Genomic DNA, 22,826 nt, shown 5'->3' on the forward strand with positions numbered 1-22,826 from the left:
GTCAATTCATCAGCCTTGCAAGCTGTTGAATGGTGTAATCCCAGCACAAGTATGTCTAACATAGCTGTTCGCTATCATCGCTTCCACGATAGGCATGTCTGAGGTCTGAGGTCTGTGTGTGTGTTTGTGTGTGTGTGCGTGTTTGTGTGTGTTTGTGTGTGTGTGTTTGTGTGCATGTGTGTGTGTGAGTGTGTAGATGCATAGAGCTATTAGAGGTGGGTACACTGGTCGCATGTACCTTTTCGTCAGTGATCCACGCACATCTTCCAGTCTCATAATGAATGAGTGATGGAGACACAGTGTTCGCCCATCTTGATCTTGGTCATCCCAGATCACACGATGTGACGTCAGCTGTAGAGCACCGGCTTCAAATGATGTCTAAAGAAAACAACAAGCGACGAAGAAGAGTTCGATACAAGTACCCGTGCCGATGCAGTACACCGTGAAGAACAGTGACAGATGTCGAATGTGTCCATTTGTATAACGCATGTACTAACTACATGTATGGGGTTTCGTACCCATCTTGTATCTGCAGTGTAGCTGGCAGAAGACACCACAGATGTAGAGGATATAACCCGAGTCAGAGGGTTATACCAGCTGAATATAAATCCCGACTGCGATAGCAGGAGGGATTTATATGAGGGTACGGTATAACCAGACTACAAGGGTCATATCCTACTTATGCCAGGTACCCCTACGCATTTCCAGAACAACGAACCTATTGGGAGATCTTCTACATCATGCAGTACATGAACATCTTCTGATGGTTATCAGTTGTCAATTGAAAGAATGGTCGAGCAAGATCAGAAGGAGATTCCTCCATGGATGTTAGGCATAAGATTTCCTTTCAGTTCCAGTGCATATTGTAGCATATTCATGATCTTGTCTCGTGAGCGGTGCGGAAGTCAACTGAATTTCTGGGGTGCTGGAGCTGTCATTGAATCAAACTACTGTCACCAGTTAGACTACAGTTTGGACTCTTTGGGAGTAAAGTGTTACTATAATTATGGTACAGTGCTGATTTCACATGCGGCATCTTATAATCAGTTTGCTTACTTGCAAGTAAATGCATTTGCATACCCTGCTTTGTATCACTGTGTCACATTTCAATCCAATCCAGCATTTTCCAATCGGTTTGAACTTTGAAGTACACTCTGTATCATAAACTTTGTTACGAACGAGACAGTCTGTTTATGATCTTCAACTCTTCGAAGTACAATGTACATTGCTGACCCATTCGGGATACTTCGTGGTTATTCGACGTTCTTTATCCTCAGATTCAGTATAATAGAATACTCTGTAGACGAATTCCAGGTCATTCTTTTTTTCCATTGTGTGCTGTTCCTTGTCAGTAATGCCGTTCTGTGTGGAGTGTACACGTGCATGTAGTGTCTATTGTGTCTGTTGTGAATGGTCCGTGCGCTGGAGTACTGCCGCCGTACAAGTTCACTGCCTGAAAGGCAGTGAACATGTACGGTGGCAATGCCCTAGCGTACGTACCGTGCACCGGGATTTATATTCGATATAAATCCCGCGTGGGATTTATACTGGCCAATATAACCATTGCTAGACGAGCGCTGATTGGCTGAAAACAGGCCCTCCGTACTGTACCATGGTATAAGAATAGATATGGCTTGCGCAGGGGCAGAGCCTCGGAGGTGGAAAACTTCGCACCAGTGTGATGCATTGATACAAAACCCTGCACCCGCTAGGGGTGCGCGGATTATGCTCGCACGCACCCGATATTATGCTTTCGGGCATTTCCCGCGGAACTTCGAAAGTACTCTCCCAAACATCGAAAAAATTCTCCAGAATTCCCCCCCAAAAAAAGAACCCCAGCACGAACCGTGCCTTGCGCATGCTCTTTAGTATGCAAAATGGACGGTCAGGCACGTGATCACTGCATGCAGGATCTACACTACATGTACATGTACTAGATCTACATGACTGTACACAGCTACTATGATCTACTCAGGCTGCGTCCATGGATGCGCGCTTGTTCTCTGTTCTCTGGCCCCTGGCAGGTCAAAATTGACAGAATTCCCCCAAAACTCTTCTGAAGGTCAATGGATCTGGCAAAAGATCGATAGAATTCCCCTAAAATTCCCAAAATTTTCTCAACGATAGTATTCCCAAATTATTCCGGGAATAATCCGCGCACCCCTAGCACCCGCAACGGTATGCAGATTGTGAGCTCCGGTTATGTTGTACGTGTCACATAGTAGTATGCTGTAGGTCGGTTACCATGGTTACCAGCGATTTTCTTCCGGATAGTGAGTGATCCAGATTAAAGAGGACCGGACAAATGAGGCCTGACTGTAATAACAATCACAGGAGGTAGATATGTACGGCAGAAAACATTTTAAAGGGATGACTTCTGGTATGGAACCTACATTCACTATAGCACACGGACCACCTGACCACCTGCTGCCCTAACCATACAGACAGCTACATGCAATGCAACAGGACTTGCCCAATGAGGATGTGCAAAACACAATATATGCAGGACGCTTGTAACATACGATTGAACTGCAGTATAACTATACCGGTAGTAGGTCATGCATGCTGGGAACCTGAGCAAAACAAGCACCCACTGACCCAGTTCTGAACAAGACATTGCCCACTAACTAGCTGTGAAGCAGTTTGTAACTCCCTTGAATTCTATTTTTCTCACCCTATCTTCCCCATCGTAAATTCGTACTGACGCTTGTTGCAAAATGTGAACTTCTCCCGGCAGGAGCGACTCGTCGCACCACGTTAGACGATCCATGAGTAGAGAATACTATCTTTACTTTAGCTCAATCCAACGAAACGCACCCGACTCTTTTGACCAATAGGGTACAGGATAGGTGCTCTACATATTTTCAGCATTTTATACATGTTTGAACATAATCATTACTAGTATCATCAAGAGTACATAACCCCGGGGGGTTATGTACTCTTGGTATCATTCTGCACACATAATCATTGACATTATGCACAGTCTTTCATCAAAATTTGATGAAAAAAAATTCAAAAAACAAAATGTTTTAGACAACGATTGACATGCGCGATATGCGTACATATTATGTACATGTACATAATAATGTGTAGATCTACCAGGCCTGCAGGGCCTAGGGAGTCGTAAAATACATACGATTTATTTTTATATTTTTTTATATTTTATAACACTGTATACAGCCTCTTTTACGGGCAAGATTAAAAAATAATTAAAAGCACCACAAAGATGAGAAAATAAGAGGGGTAAACACAATAACTTTATCAAAGCTGTTGACTCACGCATACACACATACACACACACACACACAGAGGATAACAATGATACTCAGTACCTAGACTGCAGGAGTTGCAAAGAAAGTTAAATCAATGCAGCCTCCGCGTTTGCGAGGACAGCAGACTGATCATTGACGCGGCGCATCCGCTGGGCACCGCGAAGGCAGGCAACACTGGCACGCAGGAGACCAAAACCAAGACGACAACGCAGCAACGCCATCACCATTGCGTATGGCTCTCCGGATTTCTCTGCAGACAGAGCAGCAATTCGCTTGAGAAGAGCGGAAGCAGCTCGACCGGCTCCACCTGTGGCTGAGAATACGACAGGTACGAAGGAGGCTCGCTCAACTTCTTGCACCCTCTGACCATACCTGCGACGCTTCTCTCGCTCATGGCTCTGGTAGCGAGCAGCGAGAGAAGAGGAACGGTTTGAAGGAGCGAAAGGGTTAAACACCCGTACATCAAGATAAACGCGTTCAAACCGTCCTCCCCACACGCCACTCGCCGCCACATCCAGACGGGCTTGATCCTCGGTGGACGCCGTCCGGTAGCGGAAAAGCTCGCCGGTGAGGGGTTGGAGATGAGGCTCTACTTCTACGCTGTGTGCCACCTTCTTCAGTTGGCCAGCGATGATGTCCCGTACCTCATTGTGGCGAAGCGTCGGGAAACCACCAGTGGGGCAAGAGAAAGCATGCTCAACAGAGAAGGTGGCACCACAGACACAAATAGAAGGGAGCCGTGCAGGGTGCCAGCCATACCGCAATGCCAGACCATCGCGAAATTCACATTTTGACAAGCTGAACCCATGCCGACTGAGGGGGCGACACGTGAGCCAGCTGGACGCACCCGCCTCACTGCCAAGGTTGATGGAGTAAAATACATACGATTTTTACGACTCCCTGATGTGTACGTAACGCGTCTGTACTGAGTCTGTGCGTACAGCAACGGGTGCAGGCATGGTTATCAGCAGGGAGCAGGTATTTTACGACTCCCTGGTTATCAGTGCAGTGGTTTCTGGTACCGGTGGGAGGTCCAAGGCCTTCACTCTGCAGTGCAGGGCCAGGTGCAGGGGGCGGAAAGGGCAACGAAGATGAGCGCTTTTCCCGGTCGTGACGCTAGTAGCACTTGAACTTTGAAGCAGCAAGAGAGGAGGAACGTCAAGCCTGACATGACCTGAAGTCCGGGTAGAAGAGCTGAGGTGCTGCAGACTGAAGCTGCTCACCAGACGAAGGCTGTGCGTAGGGCTCAACAGCCACGTTGTTGGTCACTCGTGACTTGAGGAGAGATGCTGTGATGTCCCACGCTGCATTATGGCGAAATGACGGGAAACCACCGGTGCTGCATGCCGGTGATGGTGGGAGAGCATGGGTACGGGGTATACCGGGTAACAGTGAAACTAACAACTACAACTTGCTCCACTCGCGGCACACGTAGGGGTAGCCATGGTAGCGGGACAGGTTGCTAGCTAGCTAGCAGTGTCTGCTCCAGCGCCGGGTGAGCCGGGTAATCCACCCGGTTGGGCGGCGCTTGGACCCGGTTGAAAAGATAGTACCGGGTCACCTGTGACCCGGTTGGTACTTAACACTTTCGAACTTTGAAAGGACTAACTGCATGTCTTGTATCAAGAGTACATAAACCAGGTTTATGTAGTCTTGCTTGTATGTGTCAGATACTTCTTCTTCTTTCGTAATTTTCTAATTCCTGTCCTCTCTTTTCTAAATGCGGCTTATCCATTCGCCTTTATATCATTGGGCCTAGTTCTCGTTTATTGTCCGAATTAAAATAAACCAACCAACCAGTTAAAGCATAATTATGACTCGGCTGGTGAGACAGCGCCAGGTACATGTGTACCCGGCTCCGACCCGGTTGAAATGGTTGCGCCAGGTACACGTGTACCTGGCTGTCCTACAATCCTAGAGCAGACACTGGCTAGCTGTATTCTCAAGGCCAACCCATCCCATGACTTGGAGAAGAAGAAAAACCATCATGGGCAAGGGGGGCAAAAGTCAGCCAGTTGGTGACCGCTTGCTGCCTTGCCCTTGGTATACAATGACATGTACTTGTACATGTCATTGCAGCAAGCGGTCACCAACTTAGCAACTACTTGAGTCTGTGTAGCGTCTTGTGCGAACATTTTTGCACACCCGCCTGTCTTTCAGAGATCGAGACAGTTGTCAACATTATAGGGAGTACGTGTAGTAAACTATTGTATGGTATCGTTACTCCCTGGTTGTCAACTATTATCGTCACAGTGGCACAACGCGACTCGTGAGAACTGGACACAACACTTTACTTGACAGTGATGACGAATCACGATGATGGCTTTGGTTTGGGGACCTTCTCGTCGTTTGAATGGTAACCTGTGCTAACTACTGAGTAATGAGTAAAGGTAGCTTTAATTAAATATCCTCTACAATCGACCACGTGTACCATGGTGTACGCCGGGACGGCAATAATGGGATGAGAGAGCGGAGAGAGAGCAGACTACACACATTACCATGATTACCGGTACACCGTGTTACTGCCCAAGGCTGTGGTCCACAGTGTGGATATCTACACTCGGTCATGATGATGATGATGTGCATGACACTGCAGTTCTAGTAGAGCGTGCACAGACTCAGTTTATGGCTATAAGCAAGAGTACATAACCCCCGGGGGGTTATGTACTCTTGCTATAAGTATCTCTTTCCGAGCCGCTACTCTTCCTCCTCTTTCATTCCACTGAGTCTGCCAGTCACTGAGTGTAAGCCGGGGCATTGACTCTGGAGCTCCCATTTCCGAACGCTGGTGCCGCTGTTCCATAAAATCGGCTGATCTGGCGCTGGGGACTAGACTGTCCATCACCAGATCACTGGTACGTGGTGGGTTCCCACTAAAAATTAAATAGGATAAGTAAGTATAACACCACCACCACCACCACCACTGCACCAGGCCAGACAGTGCACGAGTGCTAGTGGTCCGCCACAGGATACTGAATCATTCAGCAGCGACACTGGTGCAGTGGTGACCTTCCGCCAAAAGGTAGCGCCTCAGCTCCGGCCGATATCGTCCGGAAGTCATTCAGCGGCTACCTATAACCATGATAACTTTATAAGTATAACTACAAATTACTTGTACAGTCATGTAGCTAGCTAGCTGCCTTCCAACAAGGAGTCGTACAACCCCCCCCCCCCCCCCCCATTGTAACGACTTTTTTACGTTACTATTAAAGTCTTGTGGAAAGACTCTTGTCCGCAATCCGCAAAGCCGAAGCAAGAGTCGACCAGGCTAGGATAATCGTTGCTTCGGCAGTTTGGGGGAGGATGCGAAAGCCAGAATGATCCGCTAGCAATCAACTTTGTAGTAGGTCTACGTAGCTACTCCAAAAAATTACTTTATTATTATTATTAGTGTGACTCAGGACCAAACGATTGTACGAGTACAATTCTGGTTTCAAAAATTTCGGATTTATATCTTGAACATACGTATATACACACATGTAGTTGATGTACGTGGTGATTGGCAGCACGTGTAGCCTGTAGGTTTCCTCTGTTTCTTCTACTCCTGGCCCTGTACTGGTTGCAGCTGCTGTCCAAGGCACGAGAATGGCATCCTGCTGGCTGCCAGTTGCGAGTGTGGTCATTGTGGGCCTGGCTGCCCTGTTTTCTGGCCTTCTGAGCCGCGATCGCTTTGATGGATGTTGTCCTGTGCTGAACTGGGGTGAGTGTACTCAAGACACTTTGCGGACACTGTGCCCAACCATTTGGTGATCTCTTTCAGTAACACTCACTTATTTATCCCCAATACAAAATTACAATCAATGGTAGTCTTTGTAATAATCCCCTTATCTACACGACTACAGTCTGTTCACGTTCACGTGAAACAGCTGTGCATAATCTAGCTGCTGAGCATGGGGCTAACACTTGTAAATAAGGAAAGTGCAGTGTTGCCTGTGTGAGTAATACTTGCGGCTAGATACATCCGACTCTTGTAGCATACCGTTGAATCCCGCGGATAAACCCATGGGCTTATCTGTTACACAAGGACATTTCGGTGGGCTTGTACCAGAACATGGGCTTATACGCTGACACCAACATTGTGCTATTGAAAAGTACCAAGGAAGTGAGAAGTACTAGTACATTGCTGAAAGCCACTGTGCAAACAAAAACAACCGATGATTGTGTTGAAATGTACAAAAATAACCCTACATGTTCTACGTACATGTACATGGTATGACCAAGAGTCCATAATTTATGGACTCTTGGTACGAATTAGGCCCATGGGCTTGTACGACGAAGCCTTGTGATGTTCGAACTTTCCCTGGGCTTATACGCGGGTAGGCATTTCCGCGGGATTCTACAGCATGCGCATTGCATATTGGGGCTGCGCTGCGAAAAACAAGAACAATTTCAAAACACAAAAATACACGCCAGTTCTCATCTTGCTTCGTGGCACCGTCCCTATGCTGGGAGGTCAGAACTCTTTGATCAAAGATGTACTCGTGTTCTGACAGAATTTTTTTCTTTTGTTTATTTTGAGAATGGTGCCGAATATCCACATACACTCATACCTCGTTAATCCGGGCAGTCCGGGACCTTGCACTGCCCGTAACTTTGAAATGTCCGTAACTCCGAATCATATACATCTTGATGGGGAAAAGGCCATCGATATGGCATATGACGTCAATATTTCTACGAAAAGTGACAAAAGAGTAGTAATATTTCCCCTGAAACTCGCCCAAATAGTGCCCGGTAGACCGAAGTGCCCGTAACTTCGAGGTCCGGATAACCGAGGTATGAGTGTACTTCTTTTTCCATGACAAACAAGTACTAGTCACTGGTCACTGCTACATGCACCCGTGTGCCACTCTTTTTTACCGCGTTCCTCATCATTGAACACGACTGCGTCCCCGGCACCAACTGTAGTATCATCTGACACAAACAAAGACAGGGATACTTTCAGAGGTGATATTACCAACTGTCCAAATGCATTACCATGTCAATTTGAAGCCTGTACACATCAAGGAGGCTTGATAACTCACTGACGATTGATTAGCCTGAGTTTGTGACTAGTCTGTGTGTGTGGGGGGAGGGGGTTGCGTCTGGTCGGCGTCCTGTGAAATGATTTTATTGTGACGAATCGGGCATGCTTTTAAAACTCATTTGCACGCAACAGTACGGGGGATGTGTGCTGTTACTGAGGAACCTGAGGCTTCGCAAAGTATGGGCTATACCAAATATAGATATCCCGGCCCGCTAGCCCGTACACATTGGAGTTTTCCAAATAAGATAGACAGGAGACTGGGGCGCTGGGGCGACACTCTTACCTTACTATGGGACCAACTACCGAATATGGAGATATTGGATTGGCAGACAACACAACTACTGAATACGGGCACATTGACATTGACATTGACATTGGGCATCGCTCGAGAGCGACACAACCGAATGCATTTTTGGACAGCAAAGCAGCACCCCCAAACAGTAGTCAACTTGAGTTTTAACCTTTTATTACTAGGATTACGAACGCTGCGATTCTCGCACACAGAAATACCAGCCTGCGTTCATGAGTGAAACAAGCACTCAAGCTCTACTGCAATCTGCGCTCGTCTTGAGCTCACTCGGACTCCTGCAAAATGTCTCTTCATCTTACGTAGCCACCAGGGAGTCTTAACATGTTACGACTCCCTGGTGGCAGGGTGGCAGGGAGTCGTACAATGTTACGACTCCCTGGTGGCAACCTGCCTTTCAGCATGCACTAAACCGATCCTTTCTTGGTCTCTGTTTTTGATTTCCCGTTTGCACAGAACAGCGTCATGCGTTCGATTCTCCCGTGGTGCTACGTCCAAGCTCACTGGCCGAGGTTGTAGCTGCAGTGAACATGGCCCGGTTGCAAAGAAAACGCCTGACTATTGTCGGATCGGGGCATTCTTATTCTAGTATCGCCGTTCCCAATCCTGACGTCGGCGGTACTGCTGATGATATGGAGATGCACAACAATGGTAGTGTCCTAGTGTGCATGAGGTGTTACTCCGGACTGGTACGCGTGGACAGTGACAGTCACCTGGTGACAGTGCTGGCTGGCACGTCCCTTGAGCAGCTCATTTCCATCTTAGACCAGCACCGTCTGGCACTTGATGTCATGCCCACTGTGTTTGAACCGACCATTGGGGGAATAGTAGCTGCAGGTAAGCCATGTGTCCACTATTCATACACACTTACCAGCGGCGGATCCAGCGATCTCTACAGGGGGTATAGTCAAAGCTAATTTGCTGATACATGTACATGGGCACGCATATGGTTGCCAGTAGTACATTTACGAAAATTTAGGGGGTTCCACGGAACCCCTCCTGGATCCGCCCCTGCTTACACAGTGTGTAGCATGCATGTGTCTGCCGCGAAAGTAAATAATTTAAAAAGGAAATATTAGCCCCATGATTCAGTCTATGCGTGTATGTGTGAGCGTGTGTGTGTGTGTGTGTGTGTATGTGTGTGTATGTGTGTATGTGTGCATGTGTGTATGTGTGTGTGTGTGTGTGTGTGTGTGTGTGTGTGTGTGTGTGTGTGTGTGTGTGTGTGTGTGTGTGTGTGTGTGTGTGTGTGTATGTGTACTGCATAACAGGATCGCATGGATGTGGTACCAAGCACAGCAGTGTGGCATCATTGGTCCGAGAAATTGAACTTGTCACCCCGGACGGAGAGGTAATCATCAGCTCTTTTCCCATGTGCTTGCATTTGGTGTGTTGGGTGTTTTGATAAAAGTAGACGGTACACCTCCTGTAGTCCATTACCATAGCCCCATGGATACTTGAACTCTTGTAGTCCATTACCATAGCCCAGGGATGAATTTATGTCATATTTTTGCATAGCAGTTTCTGCTATACAAAATCACAATTGTGTAGCAAGCTTTGATTTTGATTAGCACTTTTCTTTGAAGGTTGGGTGTTTACCACATTGTCCTTCTTGAGAGTAATGCCTGAAAGCCCATTTGCAAAAAAACCCGACTGAATCATACATGTACATGTGCACGCAGATTTGCCTGCACCACATACACTGCACAGCATGCATGTTACTTGATAGCACAGGCTAGGCATGGATAGTCTGTATGTATCGCAGTTTTCTGCGAGTCACGGGGACTTTTGAGTAGCAGTAGATCGATTTTGCATCGCAAACTGCAATGCGATACAGGATGAATTCATCCCTGATAGCCCCATGGATACTTGAACTCCTGTAGTCCATTACCATAGCCCCATGGATACTTGAACTCCTTTTCTTCAAGTAGGTATCTGCTTATATGGTATGGAATTCGTAGTAGTGGTGCTTTGGAACTGATCCAGTTGTCAACTGCCTAACTAGCTCTCCCCCCTGATATGAATCTAAAGACTGGTTATAGATTCTGAATTACTTCGAAGTATTATTTAGGGGTCAAACGGGTGTACAGTAAAACCTGTGACTACCGACCACCCCTTGGTGCCAGCAAAAGCGGTCTTTAGTAGCAGGTGGTCTTTAGTTAGAGGTTTGCACCGCGCGACCATATATGGATCCCATTATATGATATGTATATCAAAATGCAGCTAATACAATTCCCCAAGACTTGCGCAATGCCATCCTTATTTCAGGTCAAACAACACTTGGAGAGAACGGAGAGATGGAGAGAGACAGAGAGAGAGAGAAGATTTTTTTTTGCGGACATCAAATTCAGCTCCTACTTCTGAAGCCAGGAGTCGAACGTTCCCTGTGGAAGTTTCGTTTTGCGCTGGGCTTCAAATTTGTTCATGCGATCAATCGTACCGACTGTCCTTGTTGCGACTTCTCAATTGCTTGAATGCGGTTCTCCAGCATCAGGACCTTGCGGTGCTGCTTTGTTTCTGGATTCCTTGATGCAATCGTCGATTCGTCTGTATGACTGGGGTGACAGAGCCGCTCAGTCTTCGTTTCTCCTCCGAGTAGTAACATCGATCAGAGAGCGCTTTAGATACGCTCTCCAAGACGTTTCCTATCATGTTTATTCTTGACAGCGCTTGAAATTCTGACAGGTGTAGTGAAGTCCACACCGACTCCACAGTCAAAAATGACCTGCGTTCATTTCTTCAGCTGTAGTATCGAAAGATGCCTTTCACTTTCAGGACCACGGAAATCATCAAAATTTCAAGAAGGAGCTTCGAGCAACATTTGATTTCCTACATCGCGGTCGCTAGTTACGGGTCAAAAATCGTCTTTGGGACAAGGAAAGGCGGTCGCCGGTCGCGTTCAGCAGGTAGTCGCTAGTCACAGTGCATTTTGAATGTGAGACTGCCCGTGCATGGCGAAGTGGTCGGTAGTACCAGGCTGGTCGCTAGTCACGGTGGTCGCTAGTCACGGTGCCGGTCTTTAGTCACGGTGCCGGTCTTTACTTACACGTTTTACTGTACCTTTAACTAATGAACGGGTAATTTTCTTAACGGGCGGGTTAACGGGTACCCTTTAGCAGCCATGTTTAATTTTTGCGCAATTTTCACATAAATCAAGATTTTAATTCATCTGTTCTCGGGTTGCATTTTGATATCACATTGTGATTCGCAAATTGATTGGTGTCTGATAGTCGCAGGAGTAGATCTACTAGGTGCGAAAATGCAACAACAATGCAGACATCCAGCGTGTAGTTGTAAATAATTGACTCCCGCCTGGAATACACGATCCCAGCAGTGTTGCTCCGTACCGACTGGTTCATCAAAATCCAAACGGGTACCCTTTTACTAACGGTACCTGAGATTAACGGTCGGGTACCCGGGTACCCGGTACACCCCTTTGACCCCTAGTATTATTGCTACTACCTAGAATATGAATGACAAGAGAGACGAAACTAAATGTGGAGACTCAAGCTCAAGAACAACAAGAAGACTGAAAACAGCTCAAATCACAGCTGGTGGGCATGCATGCATCCAATCAGTATTATAGTGTACGCATGACATCACAACATGTGTGCGCGTGCATGCAGCACAAAGACAGGAGCACGAGCGTAGTATGCATACAGTCGAATGTCACTTATCCGGTCGCCAGTTATCCGAGCACGTCGGTTATCCGACAAGCCCGGGAGTGGTAATTTTATGACTCTCAACAGTAAAATTCTAAAAAATTTTTTTTTTGTGTATTACTGTAAAAGCAGAAATTTTCGGTGGTGTTTTATTTTTGGTAACTTCGGTCCCGACAATTTTTACCGATAATAAAACGCACCGAACTCTTCGGTACAACCGATACTGTATACATGTAGTACTAGTACACCTACCTGGAAAACGGATTTTACCGAAAATTTCCCTCTTCCTAACCGTCGATTTTGGAGAATACCGAAAATATCACACCACCGAAAATTTCTGCTTCTACAGTATACGGTGTAATATGCATTTACTTGAAATAGATGTGGTCAAGTATGCTAACATGTATGTGTACATGGAGCAATTCATGAATATGCATGAATTTTGGGTATTGAGTACATAAATCAGTGATTGTGAAATCCAGCCATATATGCACATAAAAAATGATATCAGTTATCCAGTTATCCAACATGCCTGATTCCCGAAGTGGTCGGATAAGTGACATTCGACTGTACATCACACGCCCCTTCGAGATTATACTGGATAACGAGAACAGTATGATCTAACAAGAAAAATCAAATAAATAAATACGAGACTGCAAGAACACGGAAGCAGTAGAAATACGACAGAAATCAAACATATGACTGTCCTTTTGTGGAAGAAATGTCCAAACGGTCAGTAGCACGGCGGTTGCGAGTGCTGCGACGTGGAGCTACAGGAGTAGGTTGATCAGCAGGTGGATTGGCAGGCACAGTACCATCAGGGGTAGCAGGCACAAGGGGAATGAACGGGGGGAAAAAACGCCGGTTACTCCAGTACACTCTTCCACTAGTTGACTTCACGTAGTAATCACGGTGACGACCAACACCAACAATAACATCATGCTTGCACCACAGATTCGACCGGCGGTCCTGTACGTCCACATGGGTGCCGATACGGAGCTCGGACAACGGGCGAGCAGAGACATCGAATTGAGCCGGAGCAGACGGAGGCGCTGCATCTGTGTCGTCGGCGAGGGTCTGCCATTCGGACGAGAAGCTACGGTGCTGAGCAAGCACAAACGACGACAGAGGTCGGCCATACACCTTTTGTGTGGGGCTGATGCCATCAGACCTCGGAGTGTTACGCCATTCTAACAGCCCGCGTTGGAATTCGTCCACATCAAGGCGGCCATTGGTGGTCGTTTTATGAACAAGTGTCTTCATCACCTTTACACCAGCCTCTGCGTGACCATTGCTCTGAGGGAAGCGCGGTGTAGACATAACATGGGAAATCTGCCAGCGGCGACAGAACTCGGCAAATTGATGGGACGCAAACTGGGGGCCACCATCAGTGCACAGAACAGACGGCACACCAACATCTGGGAACCAACGGCGCAAATGGACGATCACATCGTGTGAGGACGTCGTGGTACCGGTCGGTGCGAGGCATGGCCATCCGGAGAGGCGATCTACATAGACAAGAAACTCACGGCCTTGGAAAGTTTATTGATCTGCGCTGGTGTGCTCAAATGGCAGAGTCGGATGACGATCGTTGAGCAGCGGTTCCCTCGGGAGGGATGCCTGGCGTTCCCGACACGTAGGGCATGCGCGGATCAGTGTCTCCAGATCTTGGCTCAACTTGGGCCAATACACCACCTGCCGTGCTCTAGCCTTGGTACGTACAATTCCCTGGTGGGAGGCGTGGAGATCTTGGAGAACAATCATGTTGACGGAGGGACACGGGCACAACGATCCGTTGACCTTTCAAGACAATACCGTTGGCCACTGATAGGTGCTCTCGTCCGTTCCAGAATGAACGCAGAGCACCAGGCAAATCACGCTGATCATTGGGGAATCCACCTTGGACGTGCTGGAGCAGTAGCTGATAGTCAGAGTCAGCGACAGCAGCATCATGGATGGCTTGGAACCGGAGGTCAGTGATCAGCCCATCCTCATCACGACGGAGACAGGCATGGATGCCAAGGTTAGCCAATGCGGGGGCTTCACCATACTGGTCCATCAGGGAAAGGAGGTCAACTTGGTTCCGAGACAATGCATCGGCAAAGGCGTTGTCAGCACCTTTCCGCCACTCAGCACATAGTGGAACGACTGGAGCTTGAGCATCATTCTGAGCAAACGTGGGTTCTCAATTTGATCAAATGAGTACGCATTGATAATGGGTACCAATGAGCGGTGATCAGTGATGACACGAAACTGGGTGCCAGACAGAACAGCTTGCACTTCTTGACATCCCACACGATGGCCAGGAGTTCGAGCTCGATCACTGCGTAGCGGGACTCTGTGTCACTGAGATATCAACTGCCACACTGGATGATGCCCCATCCGGTGTCTTGTTCCTGCCACAAGACGAAGCCTAGACCTTTCAGTTTGGATGCATCCGTTTCCAGACGGAGTTCGGATCCTACTTGGAAATAAGACATGGTCGTCAAGGATACCAGCTCATCCTTGATGGCGTTGAAAGCAGCAGTGTGGTCGTGATGCCATAGAAACTCAGTGGAATGCTTCAGCAGACCACGTAACGGGGCACTCAGCTCAGCCAAACACAGGGTGAACTCTGTACACTGATTCATCAGGCCCAAGAACAAGCGGAGGTCGGTCCGGTTACTGGGCGTGGAGAAGTCGCGAATGGCTGACGTCTTGCTTCATCGACAGTCCAGCTGTCGGCGTTCAAGCGATACCCGCAGAACTCAATCTGGGTAGCAGCAAATGCAAACTTCTTCACACTGAGTGTGATGCCATTGTCCCGTGCACATGTCAGTACTCTGCGGACGCGTGAGACGTGGTCGCTTAGGTCATCGTCATATACAAGGCAGTCGTCCACGACTTTCTTGAAGTTCGTGATGCCGTCGAATGCTCCGTCAGTACGGCGTTTATACTCATCACCGGCAGATACCAAGCCTTGTGGGTTGCGCAAATAGCGGAAACGGCCCCACGGCGTGATAAATGTGGTGAGTGGGCGCGCAGATTCACATAATGGGACTTGCCAATATCCATGACGTGCATCAAGCTTCGTGAAGTAACGACCGCTGATGCTGGCAACGACGTCTCGTGGTGGTTGCATCGGATGAGCAGGGCGTTGAATCTGGTCATTCAACTTCTTGAAGTCGACAGTCAATCGCTTCTCAGACGTGCCTTTTTGTCTACAATCACAACCGGGTGACGCCATTCGCTCGGTGTGGAAACTGGTTCAATAATGTCATCCTTCACCATTCCGTCCAGCTGGTCCTTGATCTGGTCACGAAAGACAAAGGGGACTGGCATGATGCGTGCAAGCTGGCTTAGCATCGGCTTGGAGCTCAATATCCATTGGTGAGCCAGACATGGGTTTCAAACGGCCATCATCGAACACATCTGCAAATTCTTGCAGCAGTTCGGCACGGATCTCGTCAGCAGTACGGTCTTGCGCTGGTTGAATTTCCACACGGGAAATGGAAGGCCAGTTGGCTGGAAGCAGACCGAACGCAAGCAAAGAAGTCAGAGACAACAGAGCATCAGACAGATCAGGGTAGACATGGATCGTCGTGTCGTACGACTTAGCTCCAATGGCGAGAGAGGAGTGAATCTGGCCAGCAGACTCAAGACGTTGACCGTTTACACCAGTCACTACATCATAATCGGTAGCAAGATTTTCGGGGAATCCACCAAGCAATTCCAAATGCTGTAAACCGATGGCATCCACGTCACTACCGGTGTCGGGTGTCCAGTCGATCGGTGCACCAGTGGTCTCCGTATTCAGGACAGCATGGACAATCATGGTCCCTTGGTTTCCTGACGATGCTTGCTGCAACTTCAGTTGGCCGATTTTGCCATTACGGTGCGCAGACTGCGATTTCTTTCGGCACATCTTTTCAAAATGGCCGGACGCCTTGCAGCCATTACATGTCTTGCCTGCAGCAGGACAGGAAGACTTGGTGTGAGCGCTGCGATCACAGTTCATGCACTTCTTGGGTGACTGGGCTGTTGCGGTTCTGTCACCGAACTGAGACTTTTGCTTCTGGTAAGAAGACTTTTTCGCGACGGCAGCCTTAAAGGAGCCGATAGTCAGCATTCCATCACTGGTCTGCTTGGCGGCTTCCTCTGCACGACAAATCTTGGCCGCGCTGGAAAGGGTCAAGTTCTGCTCGGAAAGCAGCTTGTGCCGAGTGTCATCGTCCAGGACACCGACAACGATCCGGTCACGAAGGAGCTCTTCGTTAGCTGTGACTAGGATCTTGGGGCAGTCAGTACACATACGCCCAGAGCACGTGCGACAAACACGTAATTCCGCAAAGTCACAGGTGCTAAACAATTCTTTCAGACAAGTGAAAAAACTGTCGAAGGACTCGCCTTCTTTCTCATACCTCACATCAGCCATAACAAGTGCAGGGTGGGCTGCGGGCAGCCATATTGCAAGTGCCCACCACTACATCAGTCAGCCCTGCCCCTTCCCCTTCCTCTTCTTTCATTAACTGAGCAACGAGATAGTTTGAAAACTCATCTTCCACATCACATCATCCTCATTCAAAACAACACCGTGAAACTTTGCTTTTTGCGTTATGGAGTTTTTGGCAGAAGCAGACGAAGTGCCCGGCTTCACCACAGTGGTGGCACACTGAAGTAGACTGCCGGGTTGCTGGCCTGCCGGGGGGGGGGGGGGGGGGTGGCACTGAGGTAGACTGCCGGGTTGCTGGCCTGCCGGGGGGGGGGGCTGGCACTGCGGCTGCTGCAGCCTGGCTAGGTTGCTGGCCAGCACTCCAAGAGCCGGCTGATCTTGGAGCGCTGGTGGTCCGAAAAGGCGGCTGCTTGGCCTTCACCATCACCGGGGCCTTCGCACTCGTCCGTGACGCTTCCAACGCCATCCGGAGGCGCTTCCTTTTGCCGGAGTCGGACAGCAGCTCTGTCAGGTCGTCACCCTCAGCATATCTGGTGGCGGTGTCGTGCCCGTGGCGGTCGGTCCGCGATTACCAGCCACTCCAACCTATCCTCCAAGTTGGCCTGCGCCTTGGCGATATTCTTCAGCGCCTTCTTGGCCTTGCCAGCTTTCACGTACTTTTTTGCCTGGTCAAGGCGATCAGCTACCATAGTAATGCAGTCATATTGGTGCTGATAACTGGACCGGTTCAGCCTCTTACCAGGTACTGGCTTCTCGCGTTTCCTCGCCGATGACTTGACTGATTTCCTCCTCTTCCCCAGGATGCGCTCTGGCGACGATGAGGAGTCGGACGATGACGAAGACTTGGATGATGACGACGACGACGAGGAAGAGAGGGAGGCCGACCGGTGGCGTTTCCCCCCTTTTAGCCGAAGGACCTGGCGTTCCAGCAAGCGCATCCTCAACTCCACCTCGTCCGTGCTTGCTGACCTTGACCTTGGCATGGACCTGGACCTCACGCTTGGTGCCATGATGAAAAACTAACTAACTTGAAAGAATTTTTTTTACCAAAATAAACTTCAGCAGTACCCTTGCAACGCAAGACAAAAAAGAGGACGAAGGAGCTTTTCGTTAGCTGTGACTAGGATCTTGGGGCAGTCAGTACACATACGCCCAGAGCACATGCGACAAACACGTAATTCCGCAAAGTCACAGGTGCTAAACAATTCTTTCAGACAAGTGAAAAAACTGTCGAAGGACTCGCCTTTATGTTGACGCCTATTGTAGAAATCGATGCGGTCCAGCAGGGGATTCCGTTGGCGACGAATGTACTTTTTGATGGCTGCAATCACTGCTGTCACGTCAGCATTGGGATCTAGAGGAATGACTCCTTCCCTCAGGTACCTACGAAGGTCCTCGTCAAGAGCTTGTCGCACGGCGCTAACTTGTGTCTGTGTGTCCTGGCTTGCCAGTTTTTGGCATCGGGCGTAGTCATCCCACGCTTCCTCCCAAGCGGTGAGGTCGGAAAGCGTGGCAGAGGACAGCTCCACAGAGATTTGTTTGCCAGTAGACGAAGGTTGAGTGCTCTGATTCCGGAGTAGCGCTGTCAGGCGGGCCTCGCGATCATCAGCAGCTTTCATTTGTTGCTGCATCAAGGTCATGAGAGCCAGTACATCTGAGCTCAAGGCAGGTTGGGCAGCACCGTCCAGGGTACTTCCAGCATCACTCATGATGAACTAAAAGAAATGAAGTACTCAACTACAAATATATTCAACTAGTCTAGGCGGATCACACCCGGGTGAGCCAAAGCACGGTAAGAAATGTTCACTGCGCCATGATATGAATCTAAAGACTGGTTATAGATTCTGAATTATTATTGCTACTACCTAGAATATGAATGACAAGAGAGACGAAACTAAATGTGGAGACTCAAGCTCAAGAACAACAAGAAGACTGAAAACAGCTCAAATCACAGCTGGTGGGCATGCGTGCATCCAATCAGTATTATAGCGTACGCATGACATCACAACATGTGTGCGCGTGCATGCAGCACAAAGACAGGAGCGCGAGCATAGTATGCATATACCCCCCCCCCCCCCCTCTCCTATCTCTCTCTCTCTCCCTCTCACACACTCTCTCTCTCTCTCTCTCTCTCTCTCTCTCTCTCTCTCTCTCTCTCTCTCTCTTCCTCTCAAGGTGGTGACTGCTAGTCCCGAGAAGAATCCAGACATCTTTTACGGCGCAACAGTTGGGCTTGGCTCGCTCGGCGTTCTCACTAAGGTACATTCGCACGGTGTGTGTGTGTGTGTGTGTGTGTGTGTGTGTGTCGGTGTATGTGTGTGTGTATGTGTGTGTGTGTGTGTGTGTGTCGGTGTGTGTGTGTGTCGGTGTGTGTGTGTGTGTGTGTGTGTGTGTGTGTGTGTGTGTGTAAGTGTGTGTGTGTGTGTGTGTGTGTGTGTGTGTGTGTGTGTGTGTGTGTGTGTGTGTGTGTGTGTGTGTGTGTGTGTGTGTGTGTGTGTGTGTGTGTGTGTGTGTGTGTGTGTGTGTGTGTGTGTGTGTGTGTGTGTGTGTGTGTGTGTGTGTGTGTGTGTGTGTGTGTGTGTGTGTGTGTGTGTGTGTGTGTGTGTGTGTGTGTGTGTGTGTGTGTGTGTGTGTGTGTGTGTGTGTGTGTGTGTGTGTGTGTGTGTGTGTGTGTGTGTGTGTGTGTGTGAATTATACTGATATTTGAAATTGGGTTTGCTCACCCATCCATGCCATACTGGGTTTTCACTTCTCAACTGCTTGCTAAAATCAGGCTGGCAAGGTAGAACGGGACCACTACACCACATGATGTGATGATGTGAGTTGGCGCACCCATAGAAAGGTTATCTAGAGTTGCACACTCTTGGGAGCTTATTTACTCTCGACAATGTGTGTGACCATCAAGCAGTGATCCAACTTGATCCTCAGGTAGCTTTTCAGTCTATGAGCTGCTAGTATCTATGTGGTGTGTGAAATGTCGTCTGATACATCTTTCCTGTGTGCTGTGCGATGGGCCGACGTAGAACTTCTGCCCGTGCATACATCAGCCATTGGCGTTGTTGTGGTTCTGTGCTCACAGGTCACTCTACAGACAGGGCCAGCATACAATCTGGCTGAGCGATCATCAGTTATGCATCTCACCGAGCTGGCGGGCAACTTTGAGCATATCGTGACTGAGTCGGAGTATGTCAAGATCCTCGTCGAGTACCACACGGGGGCAGTACAGATTATTTCTAGCAATCGTACGCATGAACAGCCCAGGAACAGTCCAACTCGCCTGGAGGCAGACTTCTGGGTAAGGAGAAGTATTCTTGATCACAGCACATTCTTTTTGGCTCAATTTTGAACATTCATAATCTTCAATCTGGACTGCTTATGTTCACTACTTAGGGCGCGTTCAGACTACCGATAAAAAGTGACCGATTGGGAAAGTCGCCAAGGTGAATTGATCACGTGACGTTACTGGCACGTTACCGGTGGGAAAGTTTTACTGCCGCGGCTGCTGCGGCAGTAAACTTTTACCGGCAGTAAAAAAGTGCTCAGGCTGCATGCGCGCTGGGAAAAAAGGGAAAATCCCTTGTCAGTGCCGCGGTGAGAGCTGAAAACTTCACGGTAACGTTAGTTTGTTATCGGTAGTGTGAATGTCCTTAACAGTTTATCGGCATTCACGGTTTGACGGGGTTCACGGTAGTCTGAACGCGCCCTTATACCCTGGTTCAACTACCGGTATTGTATAAATAAACATGTGCATATGTGCAATCATTATGTGGGTGGGATGCAGGAATCATTATGTGGGTGGGATGCAGGAATCATTATGTGGGTGGGATGCAGGAATCATTATGTGGGTGGGATGCAGGAATCATTATGTGGGTGGGATGCAGGAAGGGGATTCAATGCATTTATAGTTTATAGTTTATACCACCACCTCTAAGATATCACTTTCTTCTCGTTTTCCAAGCGGCTCAGTGTATATCCCCTGTCCCATGCATGCAGGCAGGCATAGTGGGATGGTCTAGGACCATGATTGAGAAACGGAGGCTAGAACACTCTGTTCTCTTTGTTGTTGTTGTTGTTGTTGTTGGTGTTGGTGTTGGTGTTGGTGTTGGTGTTGTTGTTGTTGTTGTTGTTGTTGTTGTTGTTGTTGTTGTTGTTGTTGTTGTTGTTGTTGTTGTTGTTGTTGTTGTTGGTATTCACTGCAGGCGTATGTCATTGAAGCATTTCAGTTTTCCACAATGCTCTACCCTGCGATAATCCCGGCTACAATGCGCTTTCTCATACACCACCTGCGTGTGTTCAGCCCCAGCGAGCGTGTTGAAACCTGGTCGAAGGCCCTTTCCATTCAGCAGTATATACCGCTGCACCTTGAATCAGAGTTTGCTGTCCCGCTGGCACAGACCCCTCAAGCCATTGAAGCTGTATACAAGCTTGTGGATGAGATTGGGATTGGCATCAGTGTGTTCAACGAGGTGAGTTTTGCACCACCTATTACAGTAAATTGGTTAAAGTACCGCGAGAACGTCCTGTCTAATCAGAGCATCCCACCTTGACTTTTCAGCCAGGCAGTTATATCGCCGTGACGGCAGATTGCAAATGAGTTTGTACAGGATGAGAACCCTAGTGAAGTATGATGGCACATAGCATGTTCTTGACCAGTGAAGTATGATGGCACGTAGCATGTTCTTGACCAGTGAAGTATGATGGCACGTAGCATGTTCTTGACCAGTGAAGTATGATGGCACGTAGCATGTTCTTGACCAGTGAAGTATGATGGCACGTAGCATGTTCTTGTGTATGATGGCACGTAGCATGTTCTTGTGTAGAGCTAGCATCCACCCGCCGAGGTAAAGGCTGAGTTTAGATTGACTGCACAACATGCAATGTGTGTACAAGGTACGTGTCGTATGACCTACAGACAGGAAACCACCTCCCAAACACAACCACAGAAGAGAGGTGGTAGTGGGGCGCTCTTGAGCTACTTGTGTGGACCAGACAAGTGGTAGTATGACAAGTGGTACTATGACAAGTGGTAGTATGTTTGAGTTGCATAACATGTACTTCAAGTATTACCAAGAGTACAGGTGTGGGTCATAGTTCCTTTCAAGAGGTTATGTTTGCTGCTGGTTTAGCTCCTGTTGTAATTGCATGCATGGCACCCCCCCCCCCCCCCCTTGTTTGACTTCAGGTGCGATGTGCGTCTGGCGATAAGTTCTGGCTGAGTAACGGCTACGGTGCAACTCCCCGCTGTCATGTCACACTGGGCCTATATGGCCAAGACAACCGCAAGGCTGAGTACTTTGGCCAGGTCGGCCAACGCCTTATGGCACTAGGTGCAGAGCCGCGGCCGCACTGGGCAAAGTTCTACACGCTCACTGAGCGCCAACTCAGCACCCTGTATCCCAAATGGGGCGACTTTGTTGCACTCAAACGCAAGCTGGACCCAAATGCAATGTTCTGCAATGCCTATCTTCAGCAAGTCTTCAGCGAATCTAAGGTTTGCGGCTAGTGCTAGAGTTTGACCGTAGCCGGACGTTTTAAATGAGATTGCAAAATTCAGCAGATTTTTACGAGGAGTTTCTCACTCATAGAATAGTAAAGCAATCGAGACTAGATCACCCGTCTATTTTTGCATACGGTAATATATTTTCTGACATTTATCATAAATTCCAGCACATGTCATGCTGCAGTTGCCTTGCACATGTAACCATGGTAACCCTCCTGCTGCTGCTGATATATACTATACTGGTTGCAGACTTCTTTTCCAAGTAGTTTTCTAGGGATTGAAAGGTTGCCAAGTTATTTTACTTTAATAACTAATTTTGTTCATGATAGCGATGACAACTGTGCATGAATGGTGTCGGCGTGATCGCTTGGATCGTCTGATACTTGATAGGTGATCATTATTTTCACTGAGCATCTCCATGATCATGGTTGTTAGTGTCTGAGATTATTTTTCCAATTTCCAATTTTATTAACCCTTTCATGATAATGCCCAACAGTTCTGTCCGCAGATTGATGGAGTAATACCAAGACTATTATAACCACAAGACTATGCCACTTTGCACATGGCTCTGGCACGGTGCCATGCCCACATTACGTAGCCACAAACTGGTGGATCAGTTGGGCCATTTCG

The 22,826-nt window shown here is 48.3% G+C and overlaps 2 protein-coding genes across 4 annotated transcripts in view; one reads left to right on the top strand and one right to left on the bottom strand.

The window, feature by feature from the left end:
• Positions 1-3,980, bottom strand: part of LOC135822263 (vacuolar protein-sorting-associated protein 36-like) — a 22,259-nt gene extending 18,279 nt beyond the window's left edge. Inside the window, exons 1-2 of the mRNA XM_065334993.1 lie at positions 2,675-3,980; positions 239-378 (exon numbers count right to left, since the gene is read on the bottom strand). Coding sequence (XP_065191065.1) covers positions 239-378; positions 2,675-2,770 — 236 coding nt within the window. The 5' untranslated portion in view covers positions 2,771-3,980. The remainder of the gene's footprint in view (positions 1-238; positions 379-2,674) is intronic.
• Positions 3,981-5,964: 1,984 nt separating this feature from the next.
• LOC135822271 (L-gulonolactone oxidase-like) lies at positions 5,965-22,745 on the top strand. 3 transcript variants are annotated; one of them, XM_065335010.1, is made up of 8 exons: positions 5,965-6,127; positions 6,838-6,972; positions 9,059-9,439; positions 9,874-9,953; positions 18,872-18,955; positions 19,776-19,991; positions 20,896-21,162; positions 21,879-22,745. In XM_065335010.1, the coding sequence occupies exons 2-8, from the start codon at positions 6,858-6,860 to the stop codon at positions 22,197-22,199; spliced, it is 1,464 nt and encodes a 487-aa protein (XP_065191082.1). In that variant the 5' UTR covers positions 5,965-6,127; positions 6,838-6,857; the 3' UTR covers positions 22,200-22,745. The 3 variants fall into 3 exon arrangements, with proteins under 3 accessions (XP_065191082.1, XP_065191090.1, XP_065191075.1); XM_065335018.1 differs by lacking the exon at positions 5,965-6,127 and adding an exon at positions 6,174-6,294; XM_065335003.1 differs by lacking the exon at positions 5,965-6,127 and having other exon boundaries at positions 6,441-6,972.
• The last annotated feature ends 81 nt before the right edge of the window (positions 22,746-22,826 follow it).

Source organism: Sycon ciliatum, chromosome 1 (assembly GCF_964019385.1).
Source record: "Sycon ciliatum chromosome 1, ocSycCili1.1, whole genome shotgun sequence".
Taxonomy (NCBI): Eukaryota; Metazoa; Porifera; class Calcarea; order Leucosolenida; family Sycettidae; genus Sycon; species Sycon ciliatum.

What these genes read in the sequence shown, in the direction of transcription:
- LOC135822271 (XM_065335010.1), top strand. Translation starts at nt 6,858, where the DNA reads ATGGCATCCTGCTGGCTGCCAGTTGCGAGTGTGGTCATTGTGGGCCTG. An exon ending in CGCTCGGCGTTCTCACTAAG is followed by an intron (nt 18,956 to 19,775) that starts GTACATTCGCAC and finishes CTGTGCTCACAG; the next exon opens with GTCACTCTACAGACAGGGCC. An exon ending in GCATCAGTGTGTTCAACGAG is followed by an intron (nt 21,163 to 21,878) that starts GTGAGTTTTGCA and finishes GTTTGACTTCAG; the next exon opens with GTGCGATGTGCGTCTGGCGA.